This window comes from Salmo salar, chromosome 07 (assembly GCF_965601325.2).
Source record: "Salmo salar chromosome 07, fSalSal1, whole genome shotgun sequence".
Lineage (NCBI taxonomy): Eukaryota > Metazoa > Chordata > Actinopteri > Salmoniformes > Salmonidae > Salmo > Salmo salar.
Window position 1 is genome coordinate 44,434,513 of NC_138297.1, and position 24,145 is coordinate 44,458,657.

The window sequence follows — 24,145 nt, forward strand, 5'->3', positions numbered from 1 at the left end:
TGCATATAGTAAAACTTCTCTTGGCATTCAATAAAGAGACTCCATACAGTGCAGCATATATTCTTTAAGATTCCATATGTTCCCATCTTGTGGGAGAGATAAAACATTCGGACTGATCAAACTTTCATGACCAAGCCAAGCTAATGAGAACACATGATAACACACTACAATGCTTCATCTCACAAACGATGGTACACAATATATAAGATATGTGCATAATTCAGTATTCAGATATGTGCAAAATTCAAAAGCAACTCGCTACACCCGCAATAACATCTGCTAAATTTGATTTGAAAAGGAAGCTGGAAACCCAAGCATTGTAAGTTAATCCTCCTTCAAATTAAAAGTCAGTAAAACCTCACCGTCCGATGAGGAAGTGTGGCAGAGCGATGATGAATGTTCCCACTGCCATCAGTACACAGCCCATTGCTATGATCTTGGGCCGATGCAGCTTTGCACCAAAGTAGCTCACGAATGCTATCACCAACAGGTTACCTGGTAGGGGGACAGACAGAGACAGAATTTGTCTGTTCTTAGTTGCCATTTCAATTCTCAAATTGACAAATCTGATGAATCGAGATTCAATTCACAAGTTGGAAAAGTAAAATGCATTTTCACTTAAGAGTTTTTCTGTTTACAACTCTATTTCGATTCCATTCCTGAATGGATCAATCACAATGCCTAATTCCTCTCATTGATGTGTGTTGCCATGGTGAGTTTCAACATAGTGGCACCGTTGGTTTCCTAATTCCCACTATAGAGTGATTCATCATGAAACCCAGACAAAAAAAAGGACTTTGTTGACATATATTTGACATTTGTATCAAAAAGCATAATTTTGAAATAATTAATCAAAGTTGGTATATTGCTGATATTTTAGCCAAGACTGCATAATGTCTCATCTGTAGATGTTACAAAGCAAAAATTGGTGTCATGTGAAGCTTTACCGCTTGCTCTGTAATATGAGTAGTATTCTGATTTCAATAACACATTTTCTACAATAACATATTAATATAGAAAAATAAACATGAATATACAAAAATGTATTCTGCAAATGTTCCAATATATTGTTGAAAATAATATACAGTGCATTTGGGAAGAATTCAGATCCAATGACTTTTACCACATTTTGTTAGGTTACAGCCTTATTCTAAAATGTATTAAATTGTATTTTTCCTCATCAAACTACACACAATACCCCATGATGACAAAGCAAAAACTGTTTTTACTCAGTATTTTGTTAACACAGCTTTGGCAGCGATTTCAGCATTGATTCTTCTTGGGTATGACACTACAAGCTTGGCACACCTGTATTTGGGAGTTTCTCCCATTCTTCTCTGCATATCCTCTCAAGCTCTGTCAGGTTGAATGGGGAGCATTGCTGCACAGCTATTTTCAGGTCTCTCCAGAGATGTTCAATCAGGTTCAGGTCCGGGCTCTGGCTGGGCCACTCAAGGACATTCAGAGACTTGTCCAGAAGCCACTCCTGCATTGTCTTGGCTGTGTGCTTAGGGTCGTTGTGAACCTTCGCCCCAGTCTGAGGTCCTGAGCACTCTGGAACAGGTTTTCATCAAGGATCTCTCTGTACTTTGCTCAGTTCATCTTTGCCTCGATCCTGACTAATCTTTTTTTTATTTAATCAATTTTAGAATAAGGCTGTAATGTAACAAAATGCGGAAAAAGTCAAGGGGTCTGTACTCTACGGGCATATCAAAGTTCCTGTCACGTCCTGGCCAGTATAAGGGTTAATTGTCATTGTAGTTTGGTCAGGACGTGGCAGAGGGTATTCGTTTTATGTGGTTCGGGGTGGTGTGTTTGTTGAAGGGGCATTTGATTTAAGTATTCCGGGGTGTTTGTGAGCACTGCGTTATTGAGCCTGCTACACTGTTGTGAGTCGTGAGTACTGTTTATTGTTTTGTTTTTTTGTTCTGTGGATGCTTCACATTTTTCATTAAAAGAATGAGTATCCATATACCCGCTGCATTTTGGTCTTCCCTGCAACACCACGACGAATTTCGTGACAGAATTCCCCACCAAACTTGGACCAAGCAGCAGAGGAACGAGGAGGAAGGATGGACATGGACAGAAATAAGGTTGAGCGTTTCCAGGGCTATGGAGGAGTTTAGGAAACTCGAGAGGCAGCCCCAATAATTTTTTTTGGGGGGGGCACAAGGGCAGTTTTGCGGGGCAAGAATGGAGCCCCAGGCCAGCTCCCCGCACTAGCCCGAAGGTGCGTGTCTCCAGGCTGGCACGTCCAGTACCAGCCCCACGCACAAGGCTTCTAGTGCGTCAGTCCAGCCCCGTCAGTCAGGAGTCGCCAGAGATGCCAGGGTGGCCAAACTGCCCGCAGCTGCCAGGGTGGCCAGACTGCCCGGAGCTGCCAGAGTGGCCAGACTGCCCGGAGCTGCCAGAGTGGCCAGACTGCCCGGAGCTGCCAGAGTGGCCAGACTGCCCGCAGCTGCCAGAGTGGCCAGACTGCCCGGAGCTGCCAGAGTGGCCAGACTGCCCGGAGCTGCCAGACTGCCCCAGCGGCCAGGATCAGCCAGAGTGGCCCATCTGCCCAGAGTCTGCCGATGACCAAAACCCAAGGGAGTCTAGCAGCAACCTTGAACTGAGTAAGTCTGACAATTCAGAACTTAAAGAGATTAACTGTTTAATTGCTGAGTCTGCATACAGGGTGGAGAGGTGGAGGTCTGCCCATGAACCGGAGCAGGGGGAGTCTGCCTACGGTCCGAGGCTGATCGGGTCGGTCGGCACTCTGGAGGACAATAGGCCGGAGCCTGAACCACAACCTGCATAGGTGGGTTGGGGAGGGGGGGTGTAGCACAAGTGCCGTCGGTGACGGCAGCCACTCTCCCTTCCCTCCCTTTAGTTTAGGGGGATTTTTGTTGTTGTTTGGGGTTTTTGTTTTTCTTAAGGTGCTTCCGGGGTTAGCACCTTTAGGGGGGGGGGGGGGGGGGGGGGGGGTACTGTCACATCCTGGCCAGTATAAGGGTTAATTGTCATTGTAGTTTGGTCAGGACGTGGCAGAGGGTATTCGTTTTATGTGGTTCGGGGTGGTGTGTTTGTTGAAGGGGCATTTGATTTAAGTATTCCGGGGTGTTTGTGAGCACTGCGTTATTGAGCCTGCTACACTGTTGTGAGTCGTGAGTACTGTTTATTGTTTTGTTTTTTTGTTCTGTGGATGCTTCACATTTTTCATTAAAAGAATGAGTATCCATATACCCGCTGCATTTTGGTCTTCCCTGCAACACCACAACGAATTTCGTGACAGTTCCAGAGTTGGATCTCTGCTAGTTTTAAAGTTATGGCCCATTTAATAAAGAGAAATTGGCAAAGTAGGCAATGTAACCAATCACAGCCCTCCTTTTACTTATTTGGTGACCACTTGGAATCCATTTCCACATTCACTCTGTTGGTAATGCTTACAAATTGAATCATAAGAAAAGAAGAACTCTACAAATCGAATGACCAAGGGCCAATTGAATGACTGTGCCGTGACCTGGATAGAGAGAGGAAGGAGGGGGGTTGGGGTAGAGCGAGAGAGAGAGGGGTGGGTGAGTGAGTGAGTGAGTGAGTGAGTGAGTGAGTGAGTGAGTGAGTGAGTGAGTGAGTGAGTGAGTGAGTGAGTGAGTGAGTGAGTGAGTGAGTGAGTGAGTGAGTGAGTGAGTGAGTGAGTGAGTGAGTGAGTGAGAAAAAGTGGGGGAAGTTGAGAGAGGGAAACAGAGTGAAAGAAAGACCGAGAGAGAGAGAGAGAGAGAGAGAGATAGAAAATTGGGGTAGTGGAGGAGAGTGGTGGACAATAAAAACTTTAATGAGGTAAAAGAAAAGCAGCCATTTCATGATGGAACCAATTGTTGTTTTTCAAGGATGGAGGGATGACGTCCATTCCTTAAGGACCTCCATCCGCTCTCATTATTAAGAGGAGTGAGTAGGCTATTCTCCAAGGGTGCTGGATTTGGGAAGTACCACTTCATAAACCTGCTGTAGAATGCCTAAACTTCTGAACTCCAGAAATAACTGTTCTCTGACTAAGGCAAACCTAGCACTTGGAAATGCCAGATAGTTGAATTGTCATTGTGCCCCTTCGTTAGTTTAAAATACTGCTTAAGGAAAATAACTGTTTTGATTGTGCTGAGAGCTATTGTGCTGAAAACACCTGAACTGATGATCTCTGACTGTGAATGTGTTGATTTTTCCTTCATCCAATTAGAATACTGTGTGGACTAGAAAAACTGCTTTGTTTGTTGCTAACGGTTTCACAAAAGGGAAACGTCTCTATAGTTTTAACAGGTCAAGATGTTACAACATGTCTATAAGCCACAGGTGCCTACCAGTACATTGAAACAAATGAACTTTACACAGGCTTTAACGAAACACGGCTTGTAACAAAAATAAATAGGCTTTAACGAAACACGGCTTGTAACAACAACAACAAAAAAAATTGCAGTAAGCTTTAGTTGACTCTGCGGTCCAACTCATCCCAAACCTTCTCAATTGGGTTGAGGTCAGGTGATTGTGGAGGCCAGGTCATCTGATGCAGCACTCCATCACTCTCCTTCTTGGTCAAATAGCCCTTACACAGCCTGGAGGTATGTTGGGTCATTGTCCTGTCGAAAAACAAATGATAGTCCCACTAAGCGCAAACCAGATGGGATGGCGTATCGCTGCAGAATGCTGTGGTAGACATGCTGATTAAGTGTGCCTTGAATTCTAAATAAATCACTGACAGTGTCATGCAGCAAAGCACCCCCACACCATCACACCTCCTCCTCCATGCTTCACGGTGGGAACCACACATGCGGAGATCATCTGTTCACCTTCTCTGCATCTCAGAAAGACACGGCGGTTGGAACCAACAATCTCAAATTTGGACTCATCAAACCAAAGGACAGATTTCCACCAGTCTAATGTCCATTGCTTATGTTCCTTGGCCAAATCAAGTCTCTTCTTCTTATTGGTGTCCTTTAGTAGTGGTTTCTTTGCAGCAATTCAACCATGAAGGCCTGATTCACACAGTCTCCTTTGAACAGTTGATGTTGAGATGTGAATGTTACTTGAACTCTGTGAAGCATTTATTTGGGCTGCAATTGGTAACTGGTAACTCTAATGAACTTATCTTCTGCAGCAGAGGTAACTCTGGGTCTTCCTTTCCGGTGGTGGTCCTCATGAGAGCCAGTTTCATCATAGCCGCTTGATGGTTTTTGCGACTGACATTTTCTGGATTGACTGACCTTCATGTCTTAAAGTAATGATGGATTGTCGTTTCTCTTTCCTTATTTGATCTGTTCTTGCCATAATATGGACTTGGTCTTTTACCAAATAGGGCTATCTTCTGTATACCACCCCTACCTTGTCACAAAACAACTTTGGCTCAAACGCACTAAGGAAAGAAATTCCAAAAATTAACTTTACTTTGAAAAATCGAAAATATATTTGTATTTGTTCAACACTTTTTTGGTTACTACATGATTCCATATGTGTTATTTCATAGTTTTGATGTCTTCACTATTATTCTAAATAGTAAAAAGAAAGAAAAACCCTGGAATGAGTAGGTGTGTCCAATCTTTTGACTGGTATTGTATTTAAAAAATATATATATTTTATATACATTACCCCAAAAATATATGGGGGATTGGAAATTATGCAGACAATTACATTGATGGAAGCCACAAGCTGTTCTTATTGTTTTTGTTTCTGAGCTGAGTATAGGGCAGCATGGTAAAAAAAATGTAGTACATATTGCTCATCTGATATTTCTTAATTTCTCATTTTTGGGAGGCTAGAAACATAAGCATTTCACTGCACATGCGATAACATCTGCAAATCTGTGTACGCAACCAATAAACTTTGATTTGACAGTTTCTCAAAGAAGGCACAATGGTAAGTTTGATCAGATTTCTGTAGAGGTGTGGGCAGAATGTGTTTCAGTGACTTTCAAACAAAAAAAGCATGCCGCCTATAGCGAGTGCCAAACACTGGCCGCACATTCTGCAAGATTGATTGGCTACTCAAACAATTTAAAAGTAAATGCTTCAGCCAACACTTCTAATCAAAAGACAAATTGTTCAAAATCTTGTTTATCAGTACATGATTGTGTTTAGATCTCTTGCCTTAGAATAGGCTCTGAGATTGAATAGGCTTATGATGTCGCCCTCTTACCCCACAGCATTACTGTAGCCTACCCATAATATCAAATATTTTAAGTAGGCTACCGGTCTATATACTTTTGAGCATGGTGCGCTATTGAATGAACGATAGATAAATGGTAGCCTAATATTTGTTCTGTAGCAGGAATAAACCAGTCATGTCAGAAAAGGAGAGACGCCCTGCAATATGATTATGATTTATGCTTATATAATAAAAGTAAAATAATTATATTAAGCTACATGCTGCTATGCAATCTTCTTACCAACAGCAAATGCATCTGTTTTATCATTAGGCCCACATTATAATGTTTTTATTATTCCCGTGCATCAAACACCATTTACCCCATAAGAACAATATTTGCTTGCAATGCAACTGATCAACCACTAGAAGTTGTGCATACAAATGGTCTGAGCTGTACTTGGAGATATGCACACTTTTCCGCAATTTCAAAATGGATAAATACCAACCTTTGTGGGAAATCTGGTGCACACAAGGTTTAGAGTTTTTTTGTGCACACACACCTTTGATACATTAGGCCCTGATGACTTCCTAGAAGGCCTTGGTGACCCATTCATTCACATCTCTTCTCTTTCACAACAACATGGATAGAACGGAAGCCCAAAATAGCCCTGGGGATGAGGACGAGATGAGGACAGGGGGATGGGGACCTGTGATGCAGACACTTACTTACCTATCTCAAAGCTCCCGTCGATGACGCCTGTTAGGTAACTGGGGATGTCAAAGCGCCTCTCCAGCTGGGTTATTGTGCTCTTCATGTAGCTACCAGACAAGGCCTTGGCAAAGTAGGCAAACGATAGGGCCACAAGGAACATCTGAAGAGCATGAGGGGAGGAAGAAAGTGAGAGATAAAAGAAAGGGGATGGGGAAAGAGATATTGGTTATTAATAATTAATACATATCGGATTGTACTCGGATTGTATCCAGATTTTCATTGTCAGAGAGAGGGCGAGTTACCCTTGTTTTGCTCTGATGTACACCATAGCTCTACTTTTCATTGGCTCATTTGCCTATTTTAGCTCCTGCTATCACATTTCCTATTTAATATTCAACTAGGCCTACATCATAGAAGCACAGAGGAGAGGAGGATAGAAGAGGGGAAGGAAAAGGGGGGATGGAGGATGATAGGGAAGGCAGAGCGTATCTGTAACTGCAGGGTATTGAGGAAGACCGGGACAAAGAGAGGATTAAGAGTCTACGTCAGACTTAAGATGGGTCCTTATGTGAGAGAACGGTGACTCAACCCTAGCAACTGATGAAAAAAAGGATTGGTTTTGACTAGGAGAAGGAACTTATACTTTATGGATTGGCCTTCAGTCTTAGAAAAAAAAAGGTGCTATATAGAACCTAAAAAGGATCTTTGGCTGTCCCCATATGATAACCTACATGGACCCCAAAACTTTTTTTCCTGGAACCCAAAAGGGTTCTAACTGGAACCCAAAAGGGTTCTAACTGGAACCAACAAGGGTTCTTTATGGAACCCAAAATGGATCTACCTAGAACCCAAAAGGCTTTTACCTGGAACCAAAAAGAGTGAAGAACCCAGTGTGGGTCTCAGTCTGTTTCTGTTCTCCTTATGGAACTGTCGTGCCAAACATATTTGGCGTCACAATTAGTTCCAAGGTGTAGGCAAGATAGCACAAACAGATTGGGGACTAGGCTAGGAAAGATGAGCTCTAGCATCCATTGCATCAGTCTTCGCACTCTGCGCCACTCACGACTAGCAACACCTCATCTCTCACAATGAGTAGGTTTGTCTTCTCACAGCGGTACATCCACATTCCCATGGGCTTTTCCACATCAAAGACTAGCCCGGGAAACTACATGGTACAAAAATATAAACGCAACATGTAAAGTGTTGGTCCATTGTAATATGAGCTGAAATAAAATATCTTAGAAATTGTCCATACGCACAAAAAGCTTATTTTTCTCAAATTCTGTGCACAAATCTGTTTACATCCTTGTTAGTGAGCATTTCTCCTTTGCCAAAATAATCCATCCACCTGACAGGTGTGGCATATCAAGAAGCTGATTAAACATAATTACACAGGTGCACCTTGTGCTGGGGACAATAAAAGGCCACTAAAATGTGCAGCTTTGTCACACAACACAATGTCAGAGATGTCTCAAGTTTTGAGTGAGCGTGCAATCGGCATGCTGACTGCAGGAATGTCCACCAGAGCTGTTGCCAGAGAATTGAATGTTCATTTCTCTACCAACGTCGTTTTAGAGAAATTGGCAGAATGTCCAACCGGCCTCACAACCACAGACCATGTGTATGGCGTCGTGTGGGGGAGTGTTTTTTCTGCTGTCAATATTGTGAACAGAGTGCCCCATGGTGGCGGTGGAGTTATGGTATGGGCAGGCATAAGTTATGGACAATGGTCAAAATTGCATTTTATCAATGGCAATTTGAATGCACAAAAATACCGTGACGATATCCTGAGGCCCATTGTGTACCAGAAAGTACTCATTCGAGTCACATACTTTCCTGTTAAATAGTCTACCAATACCAGTTGAAACAGTACGACAATATGCTAACGAGTAGAATATTGTGATATTTATTTATCATAGCATTACAGTTCAAACAAACACCATTAAAAAAAACACAAAAAAAAATGTCACCGTTATTTAACCAGGTAGGCTAGTTGAGAACAAGTTCTCATTTGCAACTGCGACCTGGCCAAGATAAAGCACAGCAATTCAACACATACAACAACACAGAGTAACACATGGAATAAACAAAACATACAGTCAATAATAAAGTTGAACAAAAGAAAACAAAAAGTCTTTATACAGTGAGTGCAAATGGGGTAAGTTAAGGCAATAAATAGGCCATGGTGGCGAAGTAATTACAATATAGCAATTAAACACTGGAATGGTAGATGTGCAGAAGATGAATGTGCAAGTGGAGATACTGGAGTGCAAAGGAGCAAGACAAATAAATAAATAAATACAGTATGGGGATGAGGTAGGTAGATAGATGGGCTGTTTACAGATGGGCTATGTACAGGTGCAGTGATCTGTGAGCTGCTCTGACAGCTGGTGCTTAAAGCTAGTGAGGGAGATATGAGTCTCCAGCTTCAGAGATTTTTGCAGTTCGTTCCAGTCATTGGCAGCAGAGAACTGGAAGGAAAGACGACCAAAGGAGGAATTGGCTTTGGGGGTGACCAGTGAGATATACCTGCTGGAGCGCGTGCTACGAGTGGGTGCTGCTATGGTGACCAGTGAGCTGAGATAAGGCGGGGCTTTACCTAGCAGAGACTTGTAGATAACCTGTAGCCAGTGAGTTTGGCGATGAGTATGAAGCGAGGGCCAACCAACGAGAGCGTACAGGTCGCAATGGTGGGTAGTGTATGGGGCTTTGGTGACAAAATGGATGGCACTGTGATAGAGTGCATCCAGTTTGTTGAGTAGAGTGTTGGAGGCTATTTTATAGATGACCTCACCGAAGTCGAGGATCGGTAGGATGGTCAGTTTTACGAGGGTATGTTTGGCAGCATGAGTGAAGGATGCTTTGTTGCGATATAGGAAGCCGATTCTAGATTTAATTTTGGATTGGAGATGCTTAATGTGAGTCTGGAAGGAGAGTTTACAGTCTAACCAGACACCCAGGTATTTGTAGTTGTCCACGTATTCTAAGTCAGAGCCGTCCAGAGTAGTGATGCTGGACGGGCGAGCAGGTGCGGGCAGTGATCGATTGAATAGCATGCATTTAGTTTTACTTGCGTTTAAGAGCAGCTGGAGGCCACGGAAGGAGAGTTGTATGGCATTGAAGCTCGTCTGGAGGTTAGTTAACACAGTGTCCAAAGAGGGGCCAGAAGTATACAGAACGGTGTCATCTGCGTAGAGGTGGATCAGAAAATCACCAGCACAAGAGCAACATCATTGATGTATACAGAGAATTGAACCCTGTGGCACACCCATAGAAACACATTTTAGAAAGAGAGGGTCCAGATTGTCTAGCCAGGCTGATTTGTATGGGTCCTGATTTTGCAGGTCTTTCAGAACATCAGCTATCTGGATTTGGGTGAAGGAGAAATGGTGGGGGCATTGGCGGGTTGCTGTGGAGGGTGCCGGGCAGTTGACCGGGGTAGGGTCAACTTGCTTCTTGCTTCACCATAGAACCGTGAGCCACACCGGAGGGCTAACAACAATTCTGAGAAACTGACCTTTTTCAACTTTGAACATACTTTAACAAACAGTCTTATTTTCAGAGGCTTAGACACCATTGTCTCATGTAGCTTTAATCCTGAAGAATAACAAGCTGCTACTCTCTGATCTCTGAGGTGGATGCAAATCCTTTGTGTCAGGGGAAAGGATGTTTTTAGTTGATTAAAAGGCCCACTCCTTGATTCAAAAAACAACAAATTGCTAGCCCTGGCTGCCAATTGGTTTGCTATAAAGCTGAGGGATGGGGCTTCAAAATAGGTTGAAGACTCAGTGTTAATTTCGTCAACTAAAATAGTGACTAAAATATTCATCAAACACCTATTTTTCAGTGCCAGTTGACAAGACTAGAACTCACTAAATAGAGCCAGAAAAACTAGAAGTACATTAAAATGATTTTTCATTTCAGTTTACTAAAACGAGACAAAATGATCTCTGTGACTAACATCTGACTACTAAGTGTGGACTGGACAATAGTTTTTGGAGAGATTGAGAGCTTTTCAATAATAATCACGATTAATATTAGCAGCACAGATGCTCAGTTCTGTTTAGCAGTGGGAAGGATGTGTCACACCCAGCAAACACAGCCTACATCAGCTGGTGAGCTGCTGGGGAGAAAGCGATGAGTGTGGGCAGAAAAGCAGACAGGCTCCGCTCCGGCTCCATTTATACATAATGCGCAGGTGACTCTCTTGCTTCACTTTAGCTAACCAGTCACCACCAGCCTTCTATTTAGCTACCCTTTGCCTGATTAAGAAACACACACTGCTTTACGAAATAAAAAACAATAGCAGCATTGAGTTTAATAGTTAAACAACAGTATAGCTATGTTTTTCTCTCCCTTGAGTAGGCTATAGAAAAGTAGGCTCTTTGAATTTGTAGTATTGCTCAACCCTCCCACCTTCACACTGCATTTCATATACAGGTTCTGTAGCCAACGTAGTCTCCCTCTTTTCCTGAGAGAAAATGGCTTGATTCTAGCCCTTAGGCTAACGTTCAAAGGACATGACCCATAATACCACTGCTATATTTTTCTGTCCACTACGCTATATCTGACTGGGTAAATAACCTTATTTTGAGTTAATGTGGACCCAGTGGCTCAGACTTGAACACTTGGACCAGGACTCGATCACGAGGACTCAGACTTCAGCCATAGGGACTCGTGACTCGGACTTGATCCATAGCTTACGCCTACCCATACCATAACCCCACACCGCCACCATGGCGCACTCTGTTCACAACATTGACATTAGAAAACCGCTCGCCCACACAACGCCATACACGTGGTCTGTGGTTGTGAGGCCGGTTGGACATACTGCTAAATTCTCAAAAATTACATTGGAGGTGACTTATGGTAGAGGAATGAACATTCAATTCTCTGGCCAAAGCTCTGCTGGACATTTCTGCAGTCACCATGCCAATTGCACTCACCCTCAAAACTTGAGACATCTGTCTCATTCTGTTGTGTGACAAAACTGCACATTTTAGAGTAGCCTTTTATTGTCCCCAGCACTAATATGAGTCTAATATGTTAGTATTTGTTGCCTACTGAATACATTTTTACTAAACAGTATGTTCTAAATTGTATGTAGTATGTAGTACACAGTTTTAGTAAGCAATAGTAATTGGCAAGACAGATTTCGTGCACGGCTATGGACTGTCATCCTTTGCATCCACTGTGTCTATGAATTTGAGTGGCTCCAACATTTCCCCAGGCCCATTCCCTCAGCTTGCCTATCAAAATGGCAGTTTTTAATCAAAGGAATTTAAAGAGATCCAGAGAAAGAGATCCATAAAGACCCATCTGACTTGTTCCCAATGTGCTCTGTTGAGAGAGCAATGTCAGTCACTTTTCATGTTTCACTATGGCAACAACATTCGTTGGCAGGTATTGGATTGACGGACATACTTTCCAGAGTGCTTCAGGAGAAAACAACAGAAATCCATCATCTGAGAGTGTAGAACTGAACTAATATCCTTGGGATATGGAACACTACATTGGCTCTCTCCGGATATATTGTCCCCGTCGATACAGTCAGCGGGGTTCTCCATTCATCGTGCGGACAGGAAGAAGGAACTTTCCGGGAAACACAGAGGTGGAGGAGTATGTCTCATGATTAACAACATGGTGTGATTGTGGTAACATACAGGAATACCCAATCTGGAATACCTCATCATCAAATTCCGACCACATTAGCTCCCAAGATAATTTTTTGGGGTTATATTCACTGCCTTGTATATTCCCCTCCAAGCCTACACAGTGCTGGCTCTCAAGGAACTACACTGAACTTCGTGCAAACTGGAAACTGCATCTCCTGAGGCAGCACATGCTTGACCATTGTTACTCTCCCTTCCGGGATGACTAGAAGGCCCTCCCCAACCCTGCCTTCTGCAAGGGAATGGAAACACTTTAAGAAGTGAAGCTGAGCAAAGAGATCTATTTAATCCACTAATACTAAACATGTGCTTGTATCATAGAAACATCTCTGTTTTTAGTATTTTGATCTTGAACAATGTCTATTAGAGGTATGGGTAGCGCCATCTTGAATTGCCATAGTAATGACTGACACCCATGCGTCATTGGTAGGAGTGAGAAAATTAGGAGTTTTGGCATGGAGAATGAAAGTGAATGTTGCCACCAGGTGGCGCCATACTGAATTATAGTTGGATGCATTTTACCGCCGTATCATACTGTGCTATGATTGGTTAAGACCACCCAGATGGTTAGGTCATGGTCAGTTGATCATGGTTGGAGATAAGTGAACATGCCAGTTGTAGCTAGCTAATAAAGAGCTACGTTAAAAAATATCCTGTAGTACTGCATTTTATTATTTTGTACAAAGCGTGCTAAACAAGACATGGTGTCAGAGTAAAAGGTCTTAAAAGATGGATTTTGCTGGAGTTCCTTCACCTCGAATGGACTGGGAGTCTACAAACTTACCCGATGCATGCCGTAAGTACAAACAGCATGTGTAGCTAATGTTCACGGTTCCTCTGAAGGAAAGAGGAGAAGAGGAAAAGTGCAGCTACCTGCTCCTCTGGATCGGTGAAAAAGGGAGAGATATTTACAACACATGGACACTTACCGAGGCTGAATCAAAGCTACTGAAAACATACTACGATCGTTTTGAAGCATATGTTGTGCCGAAGACCAATACGATTTTCGCTAGGTACAAATTCCATGAGAAAGTACATGGAGCTAGTGAGTCTTTTGAACCGTTTGTGACTGAGCTGCGCCTGCTTGTGAAAGACTGTGATTATGCAAACAAGGATGAGATGGTCAGGGACCGAATTATATTTGGATGTGCAGACTTACTGGTTATGGTGGTGAACAGCTCCCAGTAAAAGGCACATGCACTTTCAAATGCAAATACAAGGAAAGTGACACGATGTTGGACTTTTACGTTGTTGACACTAGAGCACCTGCAGTGCTAGGTCTTAAAGCATGTTTAGACATGGACCTCATCAAGCTAGTTTTATCAGTGACAGCACCAGTAGAGACAGAAAATGTACTGGAGGAGTTTGCTGATGTTTTTACAGGAATAGGATTATTCCCATGAGAATGTACCATTCATCTTGACCCAGACGCAACCCATGTGGTCTACCCACCGAGAAAGATTTCCCTTGCCCTCCGTGCCCGTCTGAAGAAAGAGTTGGAGAGCATGGAGCAATCTGACATAGTCACCAAGGTTACAGAACCGACTGACTGGGTAAACGCGTTAGTGGTGGTAGAGAAACCACGCACAGGCAAGCTCCGAGTATGTCTCGACCCAAGAGACTTGAACAAGGCTATCAAACGCCCCCATTACCCTTTACCGACGCTAGATGGCATCACACTCAAGCTAGCGGGAGCACACTACTTCAGTGTCATGGACGCTAGATCAGGCTACTGGGTTATCAAGCTCACAGAAGAGTCATCTACATTGAGTGAAAAAAGTATTTGATCCCCTGCTGATTTTGAACGTTTGCCCACTGACAAAGAAATGATGAGTCTATAATTTTAATGGTAGGTCTATTTGAACAGTGAGAGACAGAATAACAACAAAAAAATCCAGAAAAATGCATGTCAAAAATGTTATAAATTGATTTGCATTTTAATGAGGGAAGTTTCTTACCTACAAGGACAGCAGCCTCAGTGAAGGCTTGGACATGCAAGTGCACACTGTGTACAGCAACTTACCAGTTAGTGACACAAAACTGAAGGAGATCCAAGCTGAAACAGAAAAGGACTCACAACTCACACAGCTGAGGAAAGTCATACAGGATGGATGGCCTGAGGAGAGGAGAAAATGACCTCAGAATGTCTCAGAATTCTGGAACCATCGTGATGAACTATCACAGATCAACGGAATAATTTTCAAAGGAGAGAAAATCATTATTCCTACCAGTCTCAGAGAAGAGATTTTGACAAAGATCCATGCTGGACACATGGGCATGGAAAAGTGCAAACAGAGAGCACGGGACATTTTGTTTTGGCCCGGAATGTGCAAACAAATAGAGGACATTGTTGGTAGATGCGCCATCTGTCTTGAACGACGCCCCTCAAACACCAAAGAGCCAATGTTACCTCACTGTATCCCAAACCGACCCCGGCAGGTCGTGGCAACCGATCTGTTCACCTGGAACCACGAGGACTACATCGTAACAGTGGACTACTACAGCAGATACTTCGAAATCGACAAACTTCACAACACCACATCTGCAGCTGTGATACACAAGCTGAAAGCAGCCTTTGCCAGGCATGGCATTGTAGAGACTTTAATATCTGACAATGGGCCCTGTTACAAATCAAATGAGTTTGAATCCTTCACAAAATGCATGGGAGTTTACACATGTCACCACAAGCCCACGTTACCCTCAAAATAATGGCCTTGCTGAAAAATCTGTGCAGATTGCTAAATCACTCATGGACAAAGCAAAAGCAGACAAGAGAGACTCCTACCTCAGTCTCCTTGAATACCGCAACACTCCAGTTGACAACACTCTGAGGTCGTCAGCTACAAGGAAATGCATGAAAAACATGCAGAGACAACAACAACAAAAGCGATACTATGACAGGTCAGCTAGACCACTGCCATCACTGATCGACGGAGAGTCAGTTAGAATCCAGGAGCATGGCCTCTGGAAGCTAGCAGTCGTTATCCAGCCAGCTGACACTGAACGTTCATATCACGTCCGCACCGCAGAAGGAGTGGTGTACCGCCGCAATCGTCGTTATCTACTGAACACAAAAGAACAACACACTGATGAGATGAACTGTTCCCCTGAAAGAGAACGTGATGGACTAAATACACACACACAGCACAACATACACCATACTTACTAGAGGTCGACCGATTAATCGGAATGGCCGATTAATTAGGGCCGATTTCAAGTTTTCATAACAATCGGTAATCGTTTTTTTTTATTTTTTTTACACCTTTATTTAACTAGGCAAGTCAGTTAAGAACACATTCTTATTTTCAATGACGGCCTAGGAACGGTGAGTTAACTGCCTTGTTCAGGGACAGAACGACAGATTTTTACCTTGTCAGCTCGGGGATTCAATCTTGCAACCTTACGGTTAACTAGTCCAACGCTCTAACCACCTGCTTTACATTGCACTCCACGAGGAGCCTGCCTGTTACGCGAATGCAGTAAGAAGCCAAGGTAAGTTGCTAGCTAGCATTAAACTTATCTTATAAAAAACAATCAATCAATCATAATCACTAGTTAACTACACATGGTTGTCCTGCGTCGCATATAATCGATGCGGTGCGCATTCGCAAAAAAGGACTGTCATTGCTCCAACGTGTACCTAACCATAAACATCAATGTCTTTATTAAAATCAGTATATATTTTTAAACCTGCATATTTAGCTAAAATAAATCCAGGTTAGCAGGCAATATTAACCAGGTGAAATTGTGTCACTTCTCTTGCGTTCATTGCACGCAGAGTCAGGGTATATGCAACAATTTGGGCCGCCTGGCTCGTTGCGATCTACTTTGCCAGAATTTTACGTAATTATGACATAAGATTGAAGGTTGTGCAATGTAACAGGAATATTTAGACTTAGGGATGCCACCCGTTAGATAAAATACGTAACGGTTCCGTATTTCACTGAAAGAAAAAATGTTTTGTTTTCGAGATGATAGTTTCCGAATTTGACCATATTAATGACCTAAGGCTCGTATTTCTGTGTTTATTATATTATAATGAAGTCTATGACTTGATAGAGCAGTCTGACTGAGCGGTGGTAGGCACCAGCAGGCTCGTAAGCATTCATTCAAACAGCACTTTCGTGCATTTTGCCAGCAGCTCTTCGCAATGCTTCAAGCATTGCTCTGTTTATGACTTCAAGCCTATCAACTCCCAAGATTAGGCTGGTGTAACCATTGTGAAATGGCTAGCTAGTTAGCGGGTGAGTGCTAATAGCGTTTCAAACGTCACTCGCTCTGAGACTTGGAGTATTTGTTCCCCTTGCTCTGGATGGGTAACGCTGCTTCGAGGGTGGCTGTTGTTGATGTGTTCCTGGTTCGAGCCCAGGTAGGAGCGAGGAGAGGGGCGGAAGCTATACTGTTACACTGGCAATACTAAAGTGCCTATAAGAACATCCAATAATCAAAGGTATATGAAATACAAATCGTATAGAGAGAAATAGTCCTATAATTCCTATAATAACTACAACCTAAAACTTCTTACCAGGGAATATTGAAGACTCATGTTAAAAGGAACCACCAGCTTTCATATGTTCTCATGTTCTGAGCAAGGCACTTAAATGTTAGCTTTCTTACATGGCACATATTGCACTTTTACTTTCTTCTCCAACACTTTGTTTTTGCATTATTTAAACCAAATTTAACATGTTTCATTATTTATTTGAGGCTAAATAGATTTTATTGATGTATTATATTATGTTAAAATAAGTGTTCATTCAGTATTGTTGTAATTGTCATTATTACAAATACATTTTTTAAATCGGCCGATTAATCGTTATCGGCTTTTTCTGGTCCTCCAATAATCGGCATTGCCGTTGAAAAATCATAATCGGTCGACCTCTAATACTTACCTGCAACACCACAAGAACTGTTGACTGACACAGAAGCATGCTCAGCATCATATCGCACAAGGTCAGGAAGAGAGGTCAAGCCCAGAGCTGTCCTAGACCTGTGAAATGTCAAAGGGTGTAGGCGGATCGCTGCCCTAAAAGAGTTCCAGACTGTAAACTTGTTATTGAAAGTTCACTTTGAAATGCTTTGGTATTGTATTTGTTTGAAATGTTAAGATGACATTTCTACAGTGAAAGCTGAGTTGCTGAGAATCCCTTGTTCGAAAAGTAACAGTATGTTGGATCATTGTTTCAGAGTCTATGTTAATTCAGTTGGTGTAGTATGCAATATAAATTATTACTTACCTTGAGTTCAAACTACAGAGCATGTATTCAAAAGAAACACTTAGAATATGTAAAACATTTTTCTTTTGTTTTAAAAGAAGGGGGATGTAATATTCATATGTGTAAACATACTGAATTATAATTGGATGCATTTTACCGCCGTATCATACAGTGCTATGATTGGTTAAGACCACCCAGATGGTTAGGTCATGGTCAGTTGATCATGGTTGGATATAAATTTTGATAACAAGTCGAGTAGACAATCAGCCAAAACTAGACAAGGTGGCTACTTGACTTAGCTCTTGTATTGTCTTTTGGATGTAAATGTTTTTTTATTGATAACTGTACAAAATAAAATACTCATATTGACAATTTGAAGAGCTTTGTCATTAGGTATGAGCTAGACCTAGCTAAAACGAACTGGCTAACGTTAGTGATTAGATATGAAAATAGCTAGCTAGCCAGGCTGCTGCATGATTGCTATTTTACCAGTAACATTTATGATTCCCATATAGCTAGGTAGCTACAATAATTATTAGCTCGCTAACTAGCGCCATAGCTAGATATGTAGATATATTATGTTTCTTTTTTATCTGTGATAGCTACGATTCCTAAAAATAGTATGCCTGCTGGCTGTTGATTGCAGCCTGAAGCCTAACCCTGATAACTTGTACAATTGCCTTCCATTCATGATTCCTTTTTATGTGCTGAAGGGTAATCGTTACTTGGGGAAGACAAGGACTAAGAGGATGAGATTGAAATGGAGGACCAGGAGGAAGTTGAGAAGCCACCACATGATGCTGATGCCTCTCAGCCAAGCTTTGTGACTGGAAGGTAAATGTCAATGATGTATTATTATTATGTACTATTAGGCAGAGGTGAAAGTAAATGTAACTTATTCCCGGTATGGGACCTCCTATTTGCGCATGCGCTTCTTTAAAAAATGTTATGGTCCTAATCAAAGAATTACAAATAGAATCCCTATTCATTTAATTGAATTTCAATGGGCCTAATAGTCAAGATTTGTCTTTTAACTTTTACAATGTATTAGGCTACCTTTTAATGTGTCATAAACACAACCAGTCATGTTTTCATCGGATTGTCAAACAATTACTTCAAAAGGTTCATGTAGGCTACTTGCGCACAGTTCTCAGCGAAAATGATTCTTAAGCCTCATTTAGATATTTTTCTGCTTATAATTTCTGACATTTGGTAGGCTATTTGTCAGTCAACTTGTCTATAGTTAGATACATGTTGCTTCTCTTCTGTCAATACTTGATGCTCATCTAGAATACTACATAAAGCCTTGTTCACCAGAATGATGTCATAAATCGATAGAATGATCAATGCATCATCAACAATCTAGTTGACATCGGTAAAGTCTTCCCTTTAATTTCTGCTTCTTTCACAGAGCAAGGACATTTAGGGACCAGGGGACAAAATTACATCACTTGGACCAGTTTTAAGAAAATGAAAAGCTGTGAAAACGATCCAACATGTTTCTGATATTATTTCAGTTCGTCTTGGATGCATACTGTTAGCTTTTATGTCGCTGAAAGAAATTGCACGTTTTGGATACACAACAGGTCCCTAAGTGCGCATTCACATTCTCTCAAGATGCTGAAAGAAAGAAATCATATGCAGTATCTCCACTCCTGTTCCCGAGACAAAATTTAAATTCGATAATTTTACTGTGAGTAACACTAAATTCTACAGGAGTGAATATTATAATAGGCTACATGTGAGGCCTACAGTCAGTGTCCAGACTTAAGTTACTATTCCAACTATTAGGCTATTCCAACTAATCATTCTGGCATCTATACAGTGCAATTTGAAACATCACTTACAAAACACCAAAAAGCGTTATGAATGACATTTGGTGATTGGCATTCATTAGGCCTAAACAAGTCGTATAACCTGAATTGATGCATAGACTGCTGTCAGCGCACGTCTCGGGCTCGGCCACTCATCTCTGCCTTGGCAAAAATTGCTCTTTATCATCAAACCACACCACATTTTGGAGCGCATTCCACAAGTTTTCAAGTCTATTCGCAAATGTTTCATGCAACTGACATGCAGTAATTACAAATAGTGTAATAGCCTACAGTTGTCTTCTAATCTATGTTTAATTATTGTGATAGGCTCATGTTCTACCCGTACAGCGTACCCCCACTATTTATTTTGACGATACTTCGTATTGGACCATTCCGGCTAACTTTCACCCCTGCCTATATATATAAATAAGGTCTATATTTTTGTAAATACTCTCTTCTCTCTCACCTCTCTCTCACCTCTCTCTCTCCAGGACACTGTGGTGGACTGTCAGCTCTTAGACCTTTGTGAGGAGGACGACACTATAGACATGTCACCTGAGCGCCACAGTGACAAGGATAGGCAGGGGCTGGAGAGATTTAACAACATGCTACTGAGGCTGTAAAAAGGGCTGGGGGACAATCACACCCTTACAGGACACATCCCTTTCTGCATCCTTTGACTCTCTATGTCCCCTATCCTCCCGACCGGCTCGGTCCTCCCCTCCTGCAACGTGGCTTGACGACTCATTGCGAGCTCACAGAACAGGGCTCCGGAAGCCGAGCGGAAATGGAGGAAAACTTGCCTCCCTGCGGACCTGGCATCTTTTCACTCCCTCCTCTCTACATTTTCCTCCTCTGTTTCTGCTGCTAAAGCCACTTTCTACCACTCTAACTTTCTACCACTCTAACTTCCAAGCATCTGCCTCTAACCCTAGGAAGCTCTTTGCCACCTTCTCCTCCCTCCTGAATCCTCCTCCCCCTCCCCCCCCTCCTCCCCCCCTCCTCCCTCTCTGCAGATGACTTCGTCAACCATTTTGAAAAGATGGTCGACGACATCCGATCCTCGTTTGTTAAGTCAAACGACACCGTTGGTCCTGCTCACATTGCCCTACCCTATGCTTTGACCTCTTTCTCCCCTCTCTCTCCAGATGAAATCTTGCGTCTTGTGACGGCCGGCCGCCCAACAACCTGCCCGCTTGACCCTATCCCCTCCCCTCCTCTCTTCTCCAGACCATTTCCGGAGACCTTCTCCCTTACCTCACCTTGCTCATCAACTCATCCTTGACCGCTGGCTACGTCCCTTCCGTCTTCAATAGAGCGAGAGTTGCACCCCTTCTCAAAAAACCTACACTCGATCCCTCCGATGTCAACAACTACAGACCAGTATCCCTTCTTTCTTTTCTCTCCAAAACTCTTGAACGTGCCGTCCTTGGCCAGCTCTCCTGCTATCTCTCTCAGAATGACCTTCTCGATCCAAATCAGTCAGGTTTCAAGGCTGGTCATTCAACTGAGACTGCTCTTCTCTGTGTCACGGAGGCTCTCCGCACTGCTAAAGCTAACTCTCTCTCCTCTGCTCTCATCCTTCTAGACCTATCTGCTGCCTTTGATACTGTGAACCACCAGATCCTCCTCTCCAGCCTCTCCGAGTTGGGTATCTCCGGCGTGGCTCACTCTTGGATTGTGTCCTACCTGACAGGTCGCTCCTACCAGGTGGCGTGGCGAGAATCCGTCTCCGCACCACGTGCTCTCACCACTGGTGTTCCCCAGGGCTCAGTTCTAGGCCCTCTCCTATTCTCGCTATACACCAAGTCACTTGGCTCTGTCATATCCTCACATGGTCTCTCCTATCATTGCTACGCAGACGACACACAATTAATCTTCTCCTTTCCCCCTTCTGATAACCAGGTGGCGAATCGCATCTCTGCATGTCTGGCAGACATATCAGTGTGGATGACGGAGCGTCTGCTAAATGACATAAATGTAATACATAGATATACATGCCATACATAGCTAGGTACTAGTAAAGGGTATCCTAGTCTTCACCCAGTAGCTCAGATTGTCACTGGTCTTTAAGTGCAAAGTGGGCTGTCATGTGCCTTTTACTGAGTGGCTTCCGTCTAGCAACTCTACCATAAAGGCCTGATTGGTGGAGTGCTGCAGAGAAGGTTGTCCTTCTGCAAGGTTCTCCCATCTCCACAGAGGAACTAGAGCTCTGTCAGAGTGACCATCGGGTTCTTGGTCACCTCACTGACCAAGGCCCTTCTCCCCCGATTGCTCAGTTTGGTCGGAAAGCCAGCTCTAGGAAGAGTCTTGATAGTTCCAAATGTATACCATTTAAGAATGATGGAGGCCACCGTGTTCTTGTGGACCTTCAATACTGATGACATTTTTTGGTACCCTTCCCCAGATCTGTGCCTCGACGCAATCCTGTCTCGCAGTTCTACAGACAATTCCTTCGACCTCATGGCTTGGTTTTTGCTCTGACATGCACTGTCAACAGTGGGACCTTCTATAGACAGGTGTGTGCCTTTCCAAATCCTGTTCAATCAATTGAATTTACCACAGGTGGACTCCAATCAAGTTGTAGAAACATCTCAAGGATGATCAATGGAAACAGGATGCACCTGAGCTAAATGTTTTGTCTCATAGTAAAGGGTCTGAATACTTACAGTACCAGTCAAAAGTTTGGACACACCTACTCATTCAAGGGTTTTTCTTTATTTTTACTATTTTCTACATTGTAGAATAATAGTGAAGACATCAAAACTATGAAATAACAGATACGGAATCATGTAGTAACCAAACAAGTGTTTAACCTGTTAGGGCTAGGGGGCAGTATTGACACGGCCGGATAAAAAACGTACCCGATTTAATCTGGTTACTACTCCTGCCCAGTAACTAGAATATGCATATAATTATTGGCTTTGGATAGAAAACACCCTAAAGTTTCTAAAACTGTTTGAATGGTGTCTGTGAGTATAACAGAACTCATATGGCAGGCAAAAACCTGAGAAGATTTCATGCAGGAAGTGGCCTGTCTGACAAGGTGTCGTTCTTCTTGTCTCTGTTTATTGAAGAGTGAGGATCTTAGCTGTAACGTGACACTTCCTACGGCTCCCATAGGCTCTCAGAGCCCGGGAAAAAGCTGAATCGTGGCTTTGCAGGCTCTGGCTGAAAAAAAGTAGCGCGTTTGGGTAGTGGCTGGTTACAGTACTGTGAGACTCAGGCGCGTGCCCGCGTCGACCGAATGCTTTGTTTTCTTTCCTCTGTTTACCTAAACGCAGATTCCCGGTCGGAATATTATCGCTTTTTTACGAGAAAAATGGCATAAAAATTGATTTTAAACAGCGGTTGACATGCTTCGAAGTACGGTAATGGAATATTTAGAATTTTTTTGTCACGAATTGCGCCATGCTCGTCACCCTTATTTACACTTCGGATAGTGTCTGGAACGCACGAACAAAACGCCGCTATTTGGATATAACGATGGATTATTTTTGGACCAAACCAACATTTGTTATTGAAGTAGCAGTCCTGGGAGTGCATTCTGACGAAGAACATCAAAGGTAATCAAACTTTTGTAATAGTAAATCGGAGTTTGGTCAGGGCTAAACTTGCTGGGTGTCTAAATAGCTAGCCGTGATGGCTGGGCTATGTACTCAGAATATTGCAAAATGTGCTTTCACCGAAAAGCTATTTTAAAATCGGACACCTCGATTGCACAAAGGAGTTCTGTATCTATAATTCTTAAAATAATTGTTGTGTTTTTTGTGGACGTTTATCGTGAGTAATTTAGTAAATTCACCGGAGGTTTGCGGGGGTATGCTAGTTCTGAACGTCACATGCTAATGTAAAAAGCTGGTTTTTGATATAAATATGAACTTGATTGAACAAAACATGCATGTATTGTATAACATAATGTCCTAGGTGTGTCATCTGATGAAGATCATCAAAGGTTAGTGCTGCATTTAGCTGTCTTCTGGGTTTTTGTGACATTATATGCTAGCTTGAAAAATGGGTGTCTGATTATTTCTGGCTGGGTACTCTGCTGACATAATCTAATGTTTTGCTTTCGTGGTAAAGCCTTTTTGAAATCGGACAGTGTGGTTAGATTAACGAGAGTCTTGTCTTTAAAATGGTGTAAAATAGTCATATGTTTGAGAAATTGAAGTAATAGCATTTCTAAGGTATTTGAAAATCGCGCCACGGGATTACACTGGCTGTTGCGTAGGTGGGACGATTTTGTCCCGCCTAGCCCAGAGAGGTTAACTGACTTGGCTAGTTAATTAAAGGTTAAATTTTAAAAAGTGCCAAATCTAGGTCCAAAAGGCTCCTTAACAGCTTCTACCCCCAAGCCATAAGACTGCTAAACAATTAATCAAATGGCCACCTGGACTATTTTCATTGACCCCCCTGTTTGTTTTTGTTTTTACACTGCTGCTACTTGCTGTTTTATCTATGCATAGTCACTTTACCCCTAACTACATGTACAAACTACCTCGACAAACCTGTAGCCCCGCACATTGACTCGGTACCGGTACCCCCTGTATATAGCCTCATTATTGCTATTTTATTGTTTTACTTTTTTTTATTTTTGATTTTTTAGTTTATTTAGTAAAA

General features: G+C 42.5%; 1 protein-coding gene across 1 annotated transcript in view; it reads right to left on the minus strand.

Moving 5' to 3' along the window:
* Positions 1-24,145, minus strand: part of LOC106609189 (solute carrier organic anion transporter family member 1C1) — a 79,181-nt gene that overhangs the window by 37,069 nt on the left and 17,967 nt on the right. The window contains exons 3-4 of the mRNA XM_082977662.1: positions 6,842-6,983; positions 363-495 (exon numbers count right to left, since the gene is read on the minus strand). Of these exons, the coding sequence (XP_082833788.1) occupies positions 363-495; positions 6,842-6,983 (275 nt within the window). The remainder of the gene's footprint in view (positions 1-362; positions 496-6,841; positions 6,984-24,145) is intronic.